General features: G+C 37.8%; 2 protein-coding genes across 3 annotated transcripts in view; one reads left to right on the top strand and one right to left on the bottom strand.

The window, feature by feature from the left end:
- The window catches only part of ABRAXAS2 (abraxas 2, BRISC complex subunit), a 28772-nt gene extending 27583 nt beyond the window's left edge, over positions 1 to 1189 (bottom strand). Inside the window, exon 1 of the mRNA XM_070945543.1 lies at positions 1108 to 1189. Coding sequence (XP_070801644.1) covers positions 1108 to 1179 — 72 coding nt within the window. The 5' untranslated portion in view covers positions 1180 to 1189. The remainder of the gene's footprint in view (positions 1 to 1107) is intronic.
- A 117-nt stretch (positions 1190 to 1306) lies between these two features.
- On the top strand, positions 1307 to 8346 carry EEF1AKMT2 (EEF1A lysine methyltransferase 2). Of its 2 annotated transcripts, none has more exons than XM_070945546.1 (6): positions 1307 to 1454; positions 4004 to 4069; positions 4578 to 4692; positions 5046 to 5153; positions 6358 to 6574; positions 8152 to 8346. In XM_070945546.1, exons 3-6 carry the CDS (start codon positions 4594 to 4596, stop codon positions 8244 to 8246), a joined length of 519 nt encoding a protein of 172 aa, XP_070801647.1. In that variant the 5' UTR covers positions 1307 to 1454; positions 4004 to 4069; positions 4578 to 4593; the 3' UTR covers positions 8247 to 8346. The 2 variants fall into 2 exon arrangements, with proteins under 2 accessions (XP_070801647.1, XP_070801646.1); XM_070945545.1 differs by having other exon boundaries at positions 1307 to 1802.
- The last annotated feature ends 10490 nt before the right edge of the window (positions 8347 to 18836 follow it).

Raw genomic sequence — 18836 nt, 5'->3', positions numbered from 1 at the left:
CACCCTTTACGTTTTAAAACACACATCTATAATAACATACATAGGGGCATCTAATCATACAACCATAGTTACTCAAGATATACAGGTAGTCCTCGACTTATGATCACAACTGAGCCCACAATTTCTGTTGTTAAGTGAGATATTTGTTAAATGAGTTTCACCCCATTTTACCACCTTTCTTGCCACAGTTGTTAAGTGAATCATTACAGTTGGTAAGTTAGTAACCCAGCTGTTAAGCGAATCTGGCTTCCCCATTGACTTTGCTTGTCAGAAGGTAGCAAAAGGGGATCCCATGACCCCAGGACAGTGCAACCGTCATAAATATGAGTCAGTTGGCAAGCGTCTGAATTTTGATCACCTGACCGTGGGGATGCTCGCAAAGGTCGTAATTGTGAAAAACGGTCGTAAGTCGCATTTTTTTCCAGTTCCATCGTAACTTCCAACGGTCACTAAACCAACTGATGTAAGTCAAGGACTACTTACCTGTACGATGCAACTGTGATTTCTAAAGTTTCTACCCTCTCTCTGATGAAAACGGGCGGGTTTTTTTCCCCCTCCCAAAGCTGAAGTGATATGGCAGCTGCAAGAACTACTTCCTCAATGTAATCTATAATCTTGCTGAGATAGCAATCCCTAGGCTGTCCACAGTCTAGATTTCACCAACCTGCTTACATATTAGCCTGCCTGCCAACTAACGGTCCCCCCTTCATACGACAGCTCCACAGGTGCCCCATTAACCAACAGCGCTGGTCCACACAGGCAACCTAATGCTTTTTCGGCGACCCCACCTCCAAATACTTTATTTTCAGACCCCCCCTCGACCACTTTCTCTTTCCACGGCCCCTCCCTCCCGCGGGTCCTCCCCTTCCTTCGTCCCACCGCCACCTCGGTCCTTCAGGGGTCGCCCTTCATTCCTCCTCCTCCTCCTCCCGGTCCCTTTTTGTCAGACTGGTTTCTTCTTTGAGGATCTCTCCCTTTTCTCGAGCCTTCCCTCCCGCCCAGAACCGGGAAGACGGGGTGGGATGAGTGGAGGGGAGGGGGGGAGAAACCCCTCCCTTCCCCGACTCCTCCAGGAGGATAAAACCGCCAGCAGGCCGAAATACTTACGTGATCGGCGCTGCTGTTGGCGCTGTAATAACAGACCGAACTGAAGGTATAGCCTGAAATGGAAGCCGCCATGATGGAGCCCCACCACCTCCGACGACGAACGATCCCACAAGCCACCACACCCGCAACCTCCCCGGCTCGGCTCGCGCCTCCAGTTCCGGCCAGCGCGCGCGCGGCTTCTTGGGAAACGTAGTTCGTAACTGGCAAAACGCAAGTCCGAGGGCAACCGAGACGGCCTGAAATTGGAGTATAGTTCGAGCCAGTACCTAAAGCAGTGTTGTTGTTGTTGTTATTATTATCCTCATCCCTTGCATAGAGAATATTTGGACCCAATTGTTACAACTTGGGTAGGTAATTCTTTTAGGTTCCCTGTAGAAAATCGCCTCTTTGTAGTTGTCGTTTTTGGTCCGAAGCATTTTAAGCACGGCTCCTTCTCTTCGGAATGGCGTTAACTCATCTTTTTTAATGGACGTAACTTCATCTTTTTTAATGACTGCAACTGTAACTGCGGAGACAGCCGCGGCTATTGATTTGCCCGGCCTTCACTCACCGGAAGAGATTGAAAGAAGCGGCAAAAGAGAGTCCTTCTGCGGCATAAAAGAAAGCTAACCTTGGACGTGCCCTGCATCTTTTCCTACTATGAGCAGCTGCGGAGAGGAAGAGTTTGAGCCATCGGCGCTGGGGACCAAAGAACAGTGAGTAGTCGGAGAGGAAGGCTCGGTTGGAAGCAACAGAAACATCTGTATTAGTCACGCCCTCCCCGATCACCAAATCTAACACTGCTTCTAGCTGTTGCTTTTAAGAATAGGAATAGGAAAGAAATTATTTATTGATAGACTAAAATATATGAAGAATGGTTGGAGGATTTGGGTTTGGCTAGTCTAGAGAAAAGAAGGACTAGGGGGGACATGATAGCAGTATTCCAGTATTTGAGAGGCTGCCACAAAGAGTCAATTTATTTTCCAAAGCACCTGAGGGCACGACAAGAAACAATGGATGGAAACTAATCGAGGAGAGAAGCAACCTGGAATTGAGGAGAAACTCCCTAACAGTGAGGACAGTAACAATAGCAATAGGATTTAGACTTATATACCACTTCACAGTGCTTTACCGCCCTCTCTAAGCGGTTTACAGAGTCAGCATATGGCCCCCCAACAATCTGGGTCCTCATTTTTCGACCTTGGAAGGCTGAGTCAACCTTGAGCTTGGTGAGATTCGAACTGCCAAATTGCAGTCAGCTGGCAGTCAGCAGAAGTAGTCTGCAGTACTGCATTCCACTATGCCACTGTGGCTCTAACCAGTGGAACAGCTTGCCTTCAGAGGTTGTGGGTGCTTCACCACTGGAGGTTTTTAAGAAGAGACAGGACAGTCACTTGTCTGAAATGGTATAGGATCTCCTGCTTGAGCAGGGGGCTGGACTAGACGACCTCCAAGGTCCCTTCCAGCTCTATTCTGAGTCCAAGTGTGATTGGACACACAAGGAATTTGTCTCCGGTATATAAGCTCTCAAGTGTACATACAAGCAACAAGTGATAAAGCATGATCATAATACAATCATCCCAAATCACTCAGTGATAGGCGTAAGATACTAAATAAAAGCAATCAAAATAAACTCACCAACATACATAGGCAATAAAGGGCAACATATCATCTAATAAATCTAGTCACTCACACCATCAAGAGTAAATCAATAATTCAAACTAATTGGAATGGTGAACCATGCTAGAAAGACAAACATTTAGTTGAATATTTATTTTTGGACCAAAAAAAAATGCCTTACTATATATCATTGCATTCTAAACAGCAGTGTTTCTGCACAGTTGTTAAAAAAAAAGAAAGGATGAACTGATTTTAAGGAAGGTGCTGGTTTGTTTAAAACTTTTATTGTTTTAAAGAGATGAATCACATTTTTATTCCATCTGGAAATATTAGATAAGTTAAAAATAATACTTACAAATGGGGACCATGACACGAGATACAATGTCTTTGGGTGTTAATCTTCTACTCTTCTTTCTTGTGTTACAAAATGTTCAAAAAAATTATTAAAAAATACGTCTTGATAAGTTGATAGGTTTTGTAATCTAGTATCCACATAGACCTTTCTGCCTGGTCAAAACATAATTAAAGTTCTTTCCATTTTCAGAGAATAGCTCTGTTGTCAGAACCACAAACTACCGTGTTTCCCCAAAAATAAGACCCTATCTTATATTTTTTTGAACCCTGAAATAAGCGCTTGGCCTTATTGCCATGCGCTCAAAAGCCGGATTCAGCTTATTATCAGGGGATGTTTTATTTTGGGGAAAACAGAGTATATAATTGTTCATTGTGGTCAGTTGATTTGGTGTTTTGTAAACCCAGGAATATGGGTTCAATAATTCTCATCATATTAACACGTTTAAATTAACTATTGCAATTATATTGGATTCTTATTCTACTATTTTAATATATAACTCAAAGCGGTGAACAGATTTAATATTCCTGCATCCTATTTTCCCTACAACAAATGAGCATTGTGTGCAGCTAGCTTCCAAGTGGGTAGTGCCTGGAGAAAGGCTGGGTGTTTTCTCTGAAGTTGGAATAATAATTCACAGATTGCTTGCTTGATACCCGGTTATGAATTTTAGAAAATAAGCTATTTTTTTAAACAAAATAACCGTACAGTTGAAAAATACTGTGTACTGCATTTTTATTTATATTTTATTTATAAAGAGTCTGTGTTTGATGAGGCTTGTTCCCAGCTCTGTAACTTCTTCCCGTTTGGTTCTAAAAATATAAAAGATAAATGATGAGTTTGTGTTTCTTCTGGAAACAGGGATACCTTTTCTTAAATTGTTTCACAGATGAGGGGGAAATGCCAAGCATTTACTATCATCCTTTTTCTTTTTTTCCTGTGTAGCTGGGATGCAACATATGAACAAGAACTGCATAATTTTAAAGAAAGTGGTGATACTGGGGATATTTGGCAAGTATCTATAACCATGTAACATGCTTCCAAATGTCTTTGTAATTTACTTTCTTTTTAAAAGTGCAGCTGTTTTGCTCAGAGTATTGGTAATGTGATACTCTGAGTTTTGTTGTTTAACTCTTTTCGTAGCTAAACCTGTTGCAAATTAAAATAATCATTTGTTTTTATGTGGGAAAAATGAATTACTGGCTACGGTATACTTGGTAAAGGTCAAGCATTCATATCCTTGATCTTTTTCAAAAATTGAATAAGTACAGGCAAAGATGCATTGCAGCCTTGAATGTATATACATGTCTGTGTATGTATAAAATTGACAACTTCTCATCTTCTGCAATCTTAATCCAACAAACAGACTTATCTAAACAAACCTGTAACATGATCTCTAGAGACTGATATCATAATGGTGACATGATGTAGTTACATTGCATGTGATTGACAAAATGTGTTTGTCTTCCTTTAGCATAGCCTAATGGAGTAGTTTATCTGAACCTCTCTCTCTAATTAGGTTTGGTGAAGAAAGCATGACTCGTATAATCAGATGGCTAGAAAAGCAAAAGATACCTCTGGATACTTCTGTCCTTGACATTGGAACAGGAAATGGCATTTTGCTGGTTGAATTGGTTGGTATTTGTACTAATAGTGCTTTCTGATGCAAAATGCTTACAGCTACAGTAGTGTAGCTTCTGCATAACATTGGCATTTGTGTTTAGTGCAATATACTGTTGACAATTGGAATCTTTCTATTATTAGGAACTGAAATTAGAAAAAATGTATAGTCAGTAAATAAGCCCTTGCATGTTTTTTTTTTAATTTGCAAAGTAAGTACTGTAGTTTTTTTCCCCCTATTAATTGGTACAGCTTGCCTAATTATATTTTAGTTCTCCACAGGTTAACTGTGATGAATATGTCATGAAAGCCAACTAGAAAACAAAGGAAAAATATCTAGTGCTTAATGAATTTCTCTTCTCTTTAGAGTAAATATGGTTATACCAATCTTACAGGAGTTGATTACTCCTCTTCTGCAATACAACTTTCAAAAAATATAATGCAAAAAGAAGGGCTGCCTTATATTAAACTGCTGGTAAGTTTTGCGATAAACAAATGAAGAAGATTAAAAAGATCAAGAAGAGGGGGGATTTGGGGGTATGTAGTGTAAACAACAAATTATTGAAGACTGGCCTGATTGAATTGTATTAAATTTTTTCTTAATATTCATAGATTTCCTCTATTGCGCTCCAGTGCAAACACTTAAATCAATATGAACCAAGTTAAAATGTCTTCCTTCCTTCCTTCCTACTGACTATAGGGAGGTCTTCAATTATATTCATCAAGAGGTTACACGTAGTCCTCAATTTACAACAGTTCACCTAGTGACCGTTCAGTTACAACGGCACTGAAAAAAGTGATTTAGGAACGTTTTTCACAGTTACAACCTTTGTAGCATCCCCATGATCATGGGATCAAAATTCAGACACTTGGCAACTGATTCATACTCATGACCACTGCAGCGTCCCAGAGTCATGTGATCACCTTTTGCGATCTTCTGACAAGTAAAGTCAATGGAAAAGTCAGATTCACTTAATAGCCAGGTTATTAATTTATCAACTGCAGCGATTCACTTAACTGTGGCAAGAAATGTTATGAAATGGGGCAAAATTCACTTAACAACACAAAATTTGGGCTCAATTGTGGTCATAAGTCAAAGTAATTACAAATCATTACAACAAGGAACCTTACTCTACAACCAAAATGCAATTCTGAGCGACTAAGAGCAAGAAAAATTTTCATGTTATCAAGATAGGGGTGCTGTTAACAATTCCTACTGAATTGGCAGTTGTTTTAAAGTAGGGGTGTCAAAGTCATGGCCCATGGGCCAGATGCGTCACATGCTGGCAATGCCCACCCCCGCTTTAGCGAAGGGGGAAAAAGTTGTGATACGTCATGTGATGAAAATGTGACGCTGTGAGTTTGACACCCGTTTTAAAGAAATGTGAGTTCCTGAAGAATAATTTTTTAAGGCTGCAGTCCCAGATGACACCAAATACCATTTGGTCCCATTCTGTTCAGTTTTCATGTACTGATAAGACCGTTCTCTGTGCTAATGCAGTCAAGATTCATATATATTGGGTTGAAAGGAGTAAAAATCAAACATACATAAACAGATGACTGATGTGCAGTTAAACTATTATTCTGGGCCCGGAGGCAATGCAGTTCTGCTTGGTTATAAAAAGTAACAATTGCATTAACATGTTCTCAAGTTTAACAGTTATATCTATCTTCTACAGATTGAAGACATTTTAAATCCCTCAGATGAATTATCAAGTTTTCAGATCTGCATCGATAAAGGAACTTTTGATGCTATTAGTCTGAGCCCAGATGGTGCAACTGAGAAAAGGAAACAGTATGTTAAATCCCTGCAAAGGCTATTGAGATCAAATGGCTTTCTCCTCATTACATCTTGTAACTGGACTAAAGAAGAACTGTGCAAACAATTTGAAGAAGGTGTGCATGCTAAGTTTCAGACTGTATATGCCTAACTTAAAATGTGACTTTGCTTTGTTTGTCTTCCTAGGAAAATACTATAACTCTTTATTTGAACAATGCATTCATTGAATTTTGGATAGTATTTATTTATTAAACTATTATGCTGCCCATCTTGCTGAGATGACTCCAGGTGGCTTACAGTCATAATTAAAATGATTTAAAACCTTAAAACAATAAATTAAAAACTACACATTTAAAATTCAGTTAAAATTCACTTAACCAAGATGGGAGGAAGGGAGCAAAGTGTGCATTGGGGAAGAGGTAGGATCTATTTAATCCATTAACCCCTTCCAAGATGGTAGACCCAGCTCTTCAACCCTTTCAGAAGAGTGGATCTCATTTGCTTGGGGGCAGCAGAGGCTCTTCAGAAACATTCTTCTGCACTCTGTTAGCTGAAATTCCTTACCGATGAGGACTGCAGTATGCTTCTTCTGCCAGTGAGTATGGGGCAGGTTCATCCCATTGAGATAAGCCGGTTCCGCAGATACTATTATTGGATCCAATCTATATTAAAGCATTAGTAAGCATTGCTCATCTTCTTTGAATTCGTAAGATGAAGGCCCATTAAATCCTTATTCTGAAAGGTTGATGATCTGAAGTTCAGTGTAAACTAACATCTTAATTGGTTTCCAAGATCCTCAATTTCAGTTGAAATATGTGGCAACAGACATTTTGCCTTCAAAATAAATAGGATATTGAAAAATAAAGCATATATATTTGCCTTTAACTCAGGTGTGCTATTGGTTGCCTCTGTGTTACAATTTTAATTATTATACTACAGTAATGCATCAAAGAATGTCCGCAATCTTAAAAGATTTGCTTTCTATTTCATTGCTTCCGTAATACAAAAAATAAAAGCTGCTTTTTAAGTGAACAGCAGCTTGACTCTGGCAAGGAAAACATTTATTATTTGCAGTAAGGTATAAAGTATGTGTAGTTCTGTTTTAAATCAAAATGTTGAAACCTTGGTCATTAACCTTTCATATGTGAGACAGAGTGAGGCTAGTTGAAAGACTTATTAACAAAAACATTTAAGGTTTTTTAACATATCCAACTGATAGTTTAATAATAATCTATCCTACACATTTCTATTTGAATACTTGAAAATAAGATGTTATGCATATTCCTATTAAAATATGGCACTATCCCATATACTCTCTGGCCTCTTTTCATTTCATTTTCTCACTATATCAATTTCTCTTTGTCACTTGGTAAAGACAGAAACAGCATGCAAAAATATTATTATTAAAACCAAGACTAAGCTTTTAGATGCAGGAATTATAATTTAGATTTTCTAATAACTGGTTTCTGGCTCCCCAAAAAATAATTTCATATGTCTACTCCCTGAAACTGCACTTATTATTGATAACCTTTGATTTATGTGCAATTTATATTGGTCAACTCTATAAAATTACCACTCTTCTAAATTTTGCAGAATTAGTTTGTGTTGTATGCATTCTCTTTGAATTAATATAAGAATTTAAAGGATTAACAAGGCTTCCTTTTAATAGAAATATGTTCCTTAAATTTAATAGGGTTTCTGCTTTTGGAGGAACTGTCAACACCAACCTTCTATTTTGGAGGAAGAACTGGAACTAATGTAACTGCTTTGGTTTTACAAAAAACATAAACATTTTTGATAAATTTTGGGATGAAGATTTTCTTTTATGAATTTTGGATTAAAACACAAAACTGGATTAAAAAGTGAAATACAAGTTTTAGAAATTTGACAGATGTCTATATGTTTGATTTTTTTTTGTGGTAAATTTTATTGTAGATGTTTTCTTTATAATTTTTCAAGATTAAAATAGCATGTTAATTAAATAGTTCTTTTCTATTTGAAATACAAGATATTTAATTATGGGAAATGAATATGTATAAATCCTGTGAAAGAATTAATTTATCATTGTGGTTGATGATGCAATTCCTTAAGACAGTTTATTTAGAAATGTGATAGATTGCTTGCGATAACTTATTTGATAATTAAAAAAAAATGAATTGAACTTATACCTTGTTTCCTAAATAATGCAAAAACAGTTCCATTCCCTGAAGGGTAAAATAAGTGTCTACAAAACATTAAAATATTCCTACCATAGTAATATATAAGAAATAAAGGAAGAATAAGAAGACCAAACAGAGAAAAACTCTATACAATTGATTGTATATCTAAATACTATTTCTGCACCCAAGGCAAATTCCTTGTGTGTCTAATCACACTTGGCAAAATAAAGTATTCAATTCAATTCAATATCATTCTAAAAGACAAAGAAGCCAAACATTAATTGATCCTAGTTAGGAAAACACTGGTGTTTGTTTCTGGTGCAGCCAGCTGGAAGAGTCACTAATGACACAGATCACTAAGTGATTCAGTTTCACTAGATAGATGACTGATTATCACCACATAGTAGCATTGATATTAGTTTTCAATTCAGAGAAAATCAGAAATTGAAGTCTTAAACATGTTTGTGCCATATCTGTAAATTAAAATTTATGAACATTTTAGTTCTACAATACATCTTTAACTGCTTTCTTGTCAACACTTGGTGTCTTCATTGGTTTGCACAGCTTAGCTTCTAGCATTAAAAATATTCAGTATGAATAAGTAATGCTTTAAGGCAGCATATCCAGCAGCATTTGAATTGTTTCATATCTGTCAGCAAGGACATAATTGTGGAATGAAGGATCAGTACTGAAAAAAATGCTTCTTTGGAAATTTATGAGATACCAATTTTAATTTTAGAAAACCAACAAAGAATACATGTATCGAAGTCTGATATTCCTGGAACTATTTTATTAATTTCTCACAAGCTTTTTTTGTTTTTGAGATCATACAAATAGTATGAGGGGATAAACCCTTTTCCCCCTCCCCTGGTCTAAGCAAACATTGTAGATGGTAAGGGAAAAAGAGGCTGAAGCATTTTTTAAAGTTCAGAACATTCAGATAACATTTGAAAGCAGCTCAAAGAGGCATTTCCCTAAACTAAACTATAAAAAAGGAAGAGCAGGTACAGCACATTTGGATTTGCCTGAATCTAGTATAACCAATCTTGGCAAAAGTTTCAGCCATTGTATGGAACGGATTTCATGTCAGTGAGGCTAACAAACAAATTTTTAAATTGTTTACAATAAGGTACATTAGTTATGCAAGACAGTATCATATTAGAACAGAACACAAGTCTATTTTATCTACTTAATTTTATTGTTCAGTTGCTAATTCGTGTCTCTTTGTGACTCCACTGACCATTTCTCCACTGTCCTCCACTGTCTCTCAGAGTTTGCCCAAATTCATGTTTGTTGCATTGATGGCAGTATCTAACCATCTCATCCTCTGCTGTCCCCCTTCTCCTTTTGTCTCTTTCCCAACATCAGGGTCTTTTCCAATGAGTCCTCTCTTCTCATTTGGTGACCAAAGTATACTGACCTGAGTATTCTGTCCTTCCAAAAAACAATTGGGGTTGATTTCCTTTCAGACTGACTGATTCAATCTCCTTGCAGTCCAAGGAACTCTCAAGAATCTTCTCTACCACCACAATTCAAAATTATCAATTCTTTGTTGCTCAGCCTTCCTTATGGGATAACTCTCATGGTCATATATTATTACTGGAAAGCCATAGCACTGACTTAGTATTTTAATTTCATCTGACGTATGAGAAGTGTAGGGATCACCTATAACTTATTCCTCTGTACTAATATCCAAAGTTCACTTTGCAACATCTAGACAGGAACTACTATCCATGTTTGCTTAAATAACCTACAATATATTAGGAATGGTTTGCAGGCCAGAGTTTGCTCTCAAATAAGTTCTTTGGTTTTGTTTTAATATAAAATATTTACTATACTACTGTAAAGAGAATAATTGATGACTTTCATATTGTATATATTAATTCTTTCTTAGAAAATGCTCAGTTAACTTCCACTTTATTTAAAAGATTTGTATGGCAGTTTATTTTAAAACACAACTCTAGATGATTCACAACAGTTTGTATTTTGAGGGCTTTTTCAAGAAGCATGTTTGCTTCTTGAATAGTCTGTACCTTTTGTAACTACTGGATAAAATCACCTATTCCATAAATACTCTATTACTTTGAAATGTCAGCTGTATAGAATGGCATCATGCAATTATTCTCTAGAAGAAATACTGAAGATGACATATGACAGTTCTGTAAGAATGATTTGTACTTGAATATTTTGCATTCAGAACGTGGATACTTCTTGAATATTTTTGTTAACAACACTTGGGTATGATTGTTTTGATCTATATTTTGGCTCCTGTACTTATCCCTCCTATTTTTCAGCAGTAGAAAAAGATATACTGTCCCTGGCTTGAAAAAAAACCTTTAACTTTTTTTTTTACTTTTTACCGCTCAGAGTCCCCTTGTAACATAGATAAGCATTTTTAAAAATTTGATAAAATAGCACTTTCTTTTCATAAAAGGCATCATTTTCATTACAAATTAACTTTGGCAAAAGGTTTCAGGGTATGTATTTATTACTATTGTGTAACACTGTTGTACGCATGCAATCTACAAACATTTTAAATGAATGGTTTGACAGATCTATAATTTCCTTTTCCCTTTTTATTTTCTGGATTATGAGACGGCTTTTCTCACGTGTTATGAAAATAATAGGCTCGCTGTGTTAAATGTCACAAGTGGGCACTTGTGCACTGAGACATTCTCAATAACTTTTCATGCGCATTTTATGAATACAAATGTCCTAACTGCAGATATCCCTGTATCTTATGAACAATAAGTTACCAGTTCCAATTTAAGATGAGTAAATGTACTTTTAACTGCATAGAGATTGATAAATAACAGATAAATTTGACATATAAAATTCTTTCCACAAACTGTAAAATCTCTTTCTCCTCCTTGAGCAGGGGGCCAGACTAGAAGACTTCTAAGGTCCCTTCCAGCTCTATTCTATTCTATATTCTATTCTCTTTAACCCGGATTCCTAGTATTTCTGGTGTTTTAGATCTGTGTTATTGACAAATCATTAACATTGGAATGATCATTTAACAATTTAGCTGATTTATTTCTTAAACCAGAATTGTCTAGTTTATAACAACGCAAAGCGAAAACCACATTGTGACTTACATGTGAGTTTCTAATCATTATCAATGATTCAAGCTAGGTTGCCTTTAATTGCAGATTGTTGTGAATATAATATATATGAACATACTTGCTTTAGATATAGACTATATATATCAGCTTCTTTTTAACTGATTTTTAGACAGCCCTACAGACCATTATATGTATTTTGAGATGTGACAGAGTGAGGCTGTCAGAGAAAGACATTAGATGCAGGAATGCATGTTCTACAAAAAAGGATGAAGACATGTTGTTGTTGTTAGTTGCAAAGTCATGTCCGACCCATCGCCACCCCATGGACAACGTTCCTCCAGGCCTTCCTGTCCTCTACCATCCTCTGGAATCCATTTAAGCTCATGCCTATTGCTTCAGTGACTCTATCCAGCCACCTCATTCTCTGTCGTCCCCTTCTACTTTTGCCCTCAATCTTTCCCAGCATTAGGTTCTTCTCCAGTGAGTCCTTCCTCCTCATTAGGTGGCCGAAGTATTTCAGTTTCATCTTCAGGATGTGGCCTTCTAAAGAGCAGTCAGGGTTGATCTCCTCTAGGACTGACCAGTTTGATTGCCTTGCAGTCCAAGGGACTCGCAGGAGCCTTCTCCAACACCATAGTTCAAAGGCCTCCATTCTTTGGCGCTCAGCCTTTCTTATGGTCCAACTTTCACAACCATACATTGCAACTGGAAAAACCATATATGCACTTTTGTTGGCAGGGTGATGTCTCTGCTTTTTAGTATGCTGTCTAGATTTGCCATAGCTTTCCTCCCCAGGAGCAAGCGTCTTTTAATTTCTTGGCTGCAGTCCCCATCTGCAGTGATCTTGGAGCCCAGGAAAATAAAATCTGTCACTACCTCCATTTCTTCCCCATCTATTTGCCAGGATGAAGACATATATAGAGATCTAAATGGAAGCATTTGGAAAAACAAAGGAAATTGGAACCTATGCCTGCTTTCATTTGGATTTACAAAGCACTATTCAAAAATATTTCTCATTCTAGATTTAATCATAGTCATAGAAGGCCTTGCATTATTGAAACCCGAGTGGATAAACTCAACAGATAACAGCTGGCCAATTCCTTCAGGTTTATCATGGAAATGATAAATGCCTCCATAAGAGAAGGGTGTCGTAACTGTAAGGATAAATTATGACAGGTCTTTAAAAGTTAACCTTGCCCTGACATGGATAATTGTACTAGCTGTGGGCTTACAGGAAATACTCTTTTCCTGGGCAAGGTGCTTTGCCAGATATAGCTGCAAATAAAATTCAGTCATTCCAGAGAATCAGTTTCAAGCCTGCTTTTGATTTAGCATTAATCATGGTCACTGTGATAATCACCAATGCTATAGGATGGATTTGAGGAGATTCGTGTTAGCTATTGAATGTTCTAAATCTATGCAGCTTGGCCCGCATGGCCTGGAATGCAATGTACTTCAGAAAAGCAAAGAATAATAATTACTGTGCACTGCAGAGCTATCTGTGAGTGACAATATACATGGCCTTCATGTCATACTGACTATCAGCTGAGATTAATTCACCAGAGGCAACATTTTTTGGACAGATTGCCTAGCTCTAATTATCCATCCTGTAATCTCTAGGCTACAGCTGGAACATTTTATACATGAAGTTATCTTTTAAGAAATTGCAATTTGAAATATAGATATTGGCCTGCTGTGACTAACATGCTGGGATACCACTTCTTGTCAGTGTTTAAGATTAAGCAATTGAAAGGGCTTCCAGTTAATTTCTTGCCTATAATTCAATATACTGATGCTTCTTTTCAAAGCTGTTTGCAATTTAGAATATTTGAAGGATCATCTATAGCTATATTAGCAGAGAGATATTTACTTTTCTATACATTAAGATCATATTTATATCCCTGCCATCCAAGGTAAAGCAGATAGTATCAATAGTGACATTCTGAGTACAGAATGCTATTCCTAAACAACATATTCAAGTCTTATTTTATCAGATGAAAATAATTCCAATTTTCCAGGTCTTTTTAGTTTCCCCCCCCTCTAAAATTGGTTTTGTGCCTTCATTTGTATTTCTATTTAAGATGTAGTTTCAGTATGGTGACTGTTTTGTGTTTATGGTTAGGTTTTGTTTAAATATATACTTGTCAAGAGGAGAGATTCTTTGATGAGAGTGGTATACATAACAAATAAATGAATGACATTCTCGTTGTGAAAAGCTGACTTTTTGGAGTTATTTGGAGTACCTTAAATAAATCCTTTAAAATATAACTTGACAAAGGCAACTATGCAATTCATCAAAATTAACAGTTTATTATTATCCTATGATGCTATGCACTTCCAAACATGGATTATTAAAAATGCTAATTATGGATGTCACCTTCATTACTTAAACCTGGAATAGCAGATTTTTACAACCATTAAAGTATGTATCTGTCCTCTCTTTGGCCTAAATCTTGCTTTCTTATATAAAATGGATCACAAGACCAAAAATAAAAGTGAGTTCTATCTTTTTCTTTTTGTCCCAATCTCTATTTTACTAGAATTCTTCTGAACTTTATACATATTACAAATATTTTTAAATGGTGATACCATTACAGACTGCTAGATAAAAGCAAATGGATTAGAGGATTAAGTATATTTGAAATTTGTAAAGGAGCTTCAGCTTTCAGTTACCAATACAGCTATTATATTTTAGGTTAACTTTAACTAAGGAAAAATTGTTTTAGCAACAATTAAAAGTGCATAAAAAACCTCAGGCAAACCAAGTTTAGAATTTCCTCCAAATAATCCTATAGATTTTATTTCTCAGACTGTTCAATCTGGACAACAAATTGAGGTATACGTTATGTGCAAGGACTCCAAAGCTATAATTTCAAATGCTTTAAACACGGAAATCACCACATATGTTCTTTTCTATATTAAATCAAACATATTAGATGTAGAAGGGATAATTTTGCTATGCAGGATGCCTTTCCTTATGAATTCACACAAGTAACATGGCAAGAGCTGATCACATACAGACTGCAAATAACTAAGTGGAGAATTAATAATAGTAGCTCTACTTATTAAAAATGCTCACTGTATCATTAACTTCAATTTATCTAATGCTTCTGCTTTTGTTAAAACCTATAGAGTTTAATTACAAAAACTATAAATATTGACCCCTTGAATTTAATGGTGTTCTAGAACCCTCATGGAAGAGAAATATTCAAACGTGTGCTAACACTGTGTAGTCATCTTCAGATTCACAAGATAAGAAACATTTATTGTACTAATAAAAGGAGTATAAGCATCTGGGGACCTTCTTTTCCAAGTCAACAGTTTATTAAGGCATCAGTACATGCCAGTAGGAGTCACTCTAAGCTTAACAGAAAATTTAAGAAATTAAAATATGGCATATTTGCATCCAATGCATTAATTTTAATAAAATAGTTTTCCTGCTTAAAGAACACCAGCACTCGAGTTTCTTAAAACACAGCTGCTTTCTAGATAACTACCCCACAATAGAATTATTGTAAGCTAATTCGTTTATTAAGTTCTGGAATTACAAAACATTTAGTCATAGGGATATTGGACAGACTTGTTGGACTAAACTGAAATTCGAATGTAAGCCACAACATGTACCACACACATCTCACCAAAACGATTTAAACATAGTACAGATAGGTTTGATTTACCACAGCAGTATGAAGTGACACATATTTTACATTACATCGATTTCTCATGTGCCTCAGAATTCTGAATATCTTCTAGGACAGAAGTCAGCAACCTGTGGCTCTTTCATCCCTCTGCTGCAGCTCCCTGTCGCTCAAAATAGGCATCACAACCGCCAATGTGCGACACTTGCTGGCATGTGATTGATTGAGCTTTTCGACCCCCAGTAGGCCAACCATGGATAAATCCAAGAAAAGTTTCAGAAGAAAATGGCTCTTTGAGTGTTTAAGGTTGCCGACCCCTATTCTAGGACATAAGGGGTCTGAAGTTCATATCTTTTTAGTCTTTCCAGGAAAGATACACAAATATTTGGCCAACTCTGAGGCAGCAATGTGGTGGTTTAAAGCAGGGTAGTGGATTAAATGAATCCTGATTCAAGTGCATTCTCAGTAATGGAAATTTACTAGATGCCTCAATACTACTTTCTAAGCTCAAGGCTTGCTATTGGAAGTTACATTCCAATGAAATGTGCTCTGAGTTTCTGAAGGAAAGATGGGATGTATATTATCAGATTTACATCTGATAATGCATTGACCTTTGACTCGATCAAAATTTATTTACAATCCAAGACAGAGTGGTATAGAGAACTTAAGTATGTATATTTTTCAACGCGTACAATTATTGTACAGGTAATCCTAGACTTAACGACCACAATTGAGTCCAGAATTTATATTGCAAAGTACGAAATTTGTTAAGCGAGTTTTGCCCCATTTTACCTTGCCCCATATGTTAAATGAATCCCTGCAGTTTTAAAATTAGTAACACGGTTGTTAAGTGAATCTGTCTTCCCCATGTACCTTGTCAGAGGGATCACATGACCCGGGATACAACCACCATAAAAATGAACCAGTTGTCAAGCATCCGAATGTAAATCATGTGCAACGATCACAAGTGTGGTCATAAGTCCCTTTTTCCCCCCAGAACCGCTGTAACTTTGAACAGTCACTAAATTAACTGATGTAAGTCGAGGACTACCTTTATTTTCAAAGCTTTGAAACTTTGAAAGTCTGGCTCAATCCCAACAGGTACCATCTCCCTCACCAAGCTACCATGCAGCCTTCTTTCAAGTAAGGCTAAACAGCCAGGTCCCAGCGGTTGTGTGCACACAACACACTGGTGTCTGTAGAAATTCTCAGTCATCCAGGTCCTGGTTGTCCCAAAGGTGCTTTTTCAGGAGGCAAATGGACTTTGTTTTTTCTTTGAATACATTTGCTTCTCATCCAAGAAGCTTCTTCAGCTCTAACAGGATAGTGGGGAATGGAAGGATTTATCTTCCTTACAGACAGTTGGTCTTTAAGAGCCTTGGTGGTGCAGCGAACTAAAGTGCTGTTAAGTAGCACTTAGCTGCCAACTGCCTGCAATTACTGTGAGTTCAAATCTCACCAGGCTCAAGGTTGACTCAGCCTTCCATCCTTCCGAGGTAGGTAAAATGAGGACCCGGATTGTGGGGGCAATAAGCTGACTTTGTATAAAAAAGAACACCGCTTAGGGGGGGCCAAAAGCCTTACTAAGCAAGTATATACAAAAGTATGAAGGTTATTGCTTAACGCATTGTAAGCCGCCCTGAGTCTCCGGAGAAGGGCATATAAATCGAATCAGTAAATCAATAAATAAATTTTGCATCCTTTTTAGAGGGTCGTTGAAGGACTTGGAGGTTTATCTGTGTCCTCAGGGTTACCCAAGTAGAGCTTCTGGTTCCTGTTCCTGTTGCTCCTGCTCCTGCAATTTTTCCTCTGAAAATTCATTTCTACTCCCATACCAAAGAGTAGTCATCCCAAAGAGCATGGCTAAGAGTCAGTGGAGCTTCTCAGTCATCCAGGTCATGGTTGCCCCAAAGGTGCTTTTTTCAGGAGGCAAGATAGCTGGTCATTTGCATCCTTTTTAGAGGTTCGTTAAAGCACTTGGAGCTTTATCTGTGTCCTCAGGGTCACCTGTAGTCTGCAATATTTTTTCCCCTCTGGAAATCCATTTCTACTCCCACACCAATGGATAAAATTACCATAAAATGGTAATGTAAATGACCAGCTGTCTGCAAGGAAGATAAATCTTTCCATTCCCCACTTATCCTGTCAGAGCTGAAGAAGCTTCTGGGATAAGAAATCAAACTTCTTCAAAAGAAAAAAACAAGGAAGTCCAGTTGCCTCCTGAAAAAAGCACCTTTGGGGCAAGCATGACCTGGATGACTGAGAATCTCCATAGACTCTTAGCCATGCTCTTTGGGATGATCACTCTTTGGTATGGGAGTAAGACTGGATTTCCAGAGGAAAAATTGCAGACTACAGGAACTGGGAGCACTATTCAGGTAACTCTTAGGACACAGATAAACCTCCAAGTGCTTCAACGACCTTCTAAAACAATGTTTCTCAACCTTGGAAGCTTGAAGATGGGTGGACTTCAACTCCCAGAATCGAGCTACCCATCTTCAAGCTACCAAGGTTGAAAAACACTGCTCTAAAAGGATGCAAGTGACCAGCTGTCTGCAAGGAGTATAAATCCTTCCATTCCCCACTATCCTGTCAGAGCTAAAGAAGTTTCTTGGATGAGAAGCAAAACGTCTTCAAAAGAAAAAAACAAAAACCTGGATAGCTCAACAGACTAAAAGCCTGTTACTAACATTCAGCTGTCTGCAATTATTGCAAGTTCGAATCTCCCCAGGCTCAAGGTTGACTCAGCCTTCCATCCTTTCTAAGGTAGGTAAATTGAGGACCCAGTTTGTGGGGGCAATAAGCTGACTTTGTATAAAATATACAAAGTATGAAGACTATTGCTTAACGCATTGTAAGCCGCCCTGAGTCTCTGGAGAAGGGCGGCATATAAATCTAATTAAAAAAAAAAAAGTCCAGTTGCCTCCTGAAAAAAGCACCTTTGGCACAACACGCTGGTGTGCTCTCCCCACCCCTTTCCCCCGTTATGAATGAAATAGCCATTGCTGGCGGCCCCGCAAAAAAGAGACACAGCCTTTCGCCTTCCTACAGCCGCGCGATTCGCACCGAAACGTCGAAGCCGAAACTTCCGCCGCCGCGGTTTCGCACCGTCCCCTCCGTCGTTCCTTTTTTTTTTTTTTAAAGGTCTCGCGGAGAGCTTCAAACCCGGAAGCGACGAGCCTGTTTCCTTTTTCCGGGATGGTCGATTTCACAGCATTGGCTTTTCAACCGGGAGAGAAGGGGGGGGGGAGGACGGTTTCGCCGAGTCCTCGAAAACGATCCAAAGCGGGGTTTCCATGGGGGGATCCTGCAAGGATCGACTTTGAAACTGGGTTCCAAGCCCGAAGTCATAACAAGAAATGGCGCCGAGCTTTAGCAATCGCTTGCCAGACTTTTTTTATCTCAAGGTCCTCCCCCCCCGTTTCCCGGTTCTTTGCTGTTGGTTTCGTCCTGGGGGCAGATACTGTTACAATGTGTAGCCTGGGACAACTCGGGCACTTTCATTCCCTTCTTGGA

Source organism: Pituophis catenifer, unplaced genomic scaffold, assembly GCF_029215685.1.
Source record: "Pituophis catenifer annectens isolate HBS135680 unplaced genomic scaffold, rPitCat1.0.hap2 SCAF_6, whole genome shotgun sequence".
Classification (NCBI taxonomy): domain Eukaryota; kingdom Metazoa; phylum Chordata; class Lepidosauria; order Squamata; family Colubridae; genus Pituophis; species Pituophis catenifer.
Note: the sequence above shows the minus strand (reverse complement) of the source record. Positions and strands in the feature narration are given on the sequence as shown.

Coding starts and splice junctions, on each gene's coding strand:
- EEF1AKMT2 (XM_070945545.1), top strand. CDS start 1,747: ATGAGCAGCTGCGGAGAGGAAGAGTTTGAGCCATCGGCGCTGGGGACC. Junction 5,154..6,357: donor TGCCTTATATTAAACTGCTG/GTAAGTTTTGCG, acceptor TATCTTCTACAG/ATTGAAGACATTTTAAATCC. Junction 6,575..8,151: donor GTGCAAACAATTTGAAGAAG/GTGTGCATGCTA, acceptor TAAATTTAATAG/GGTTTCTGCTTTTGGAGGAA.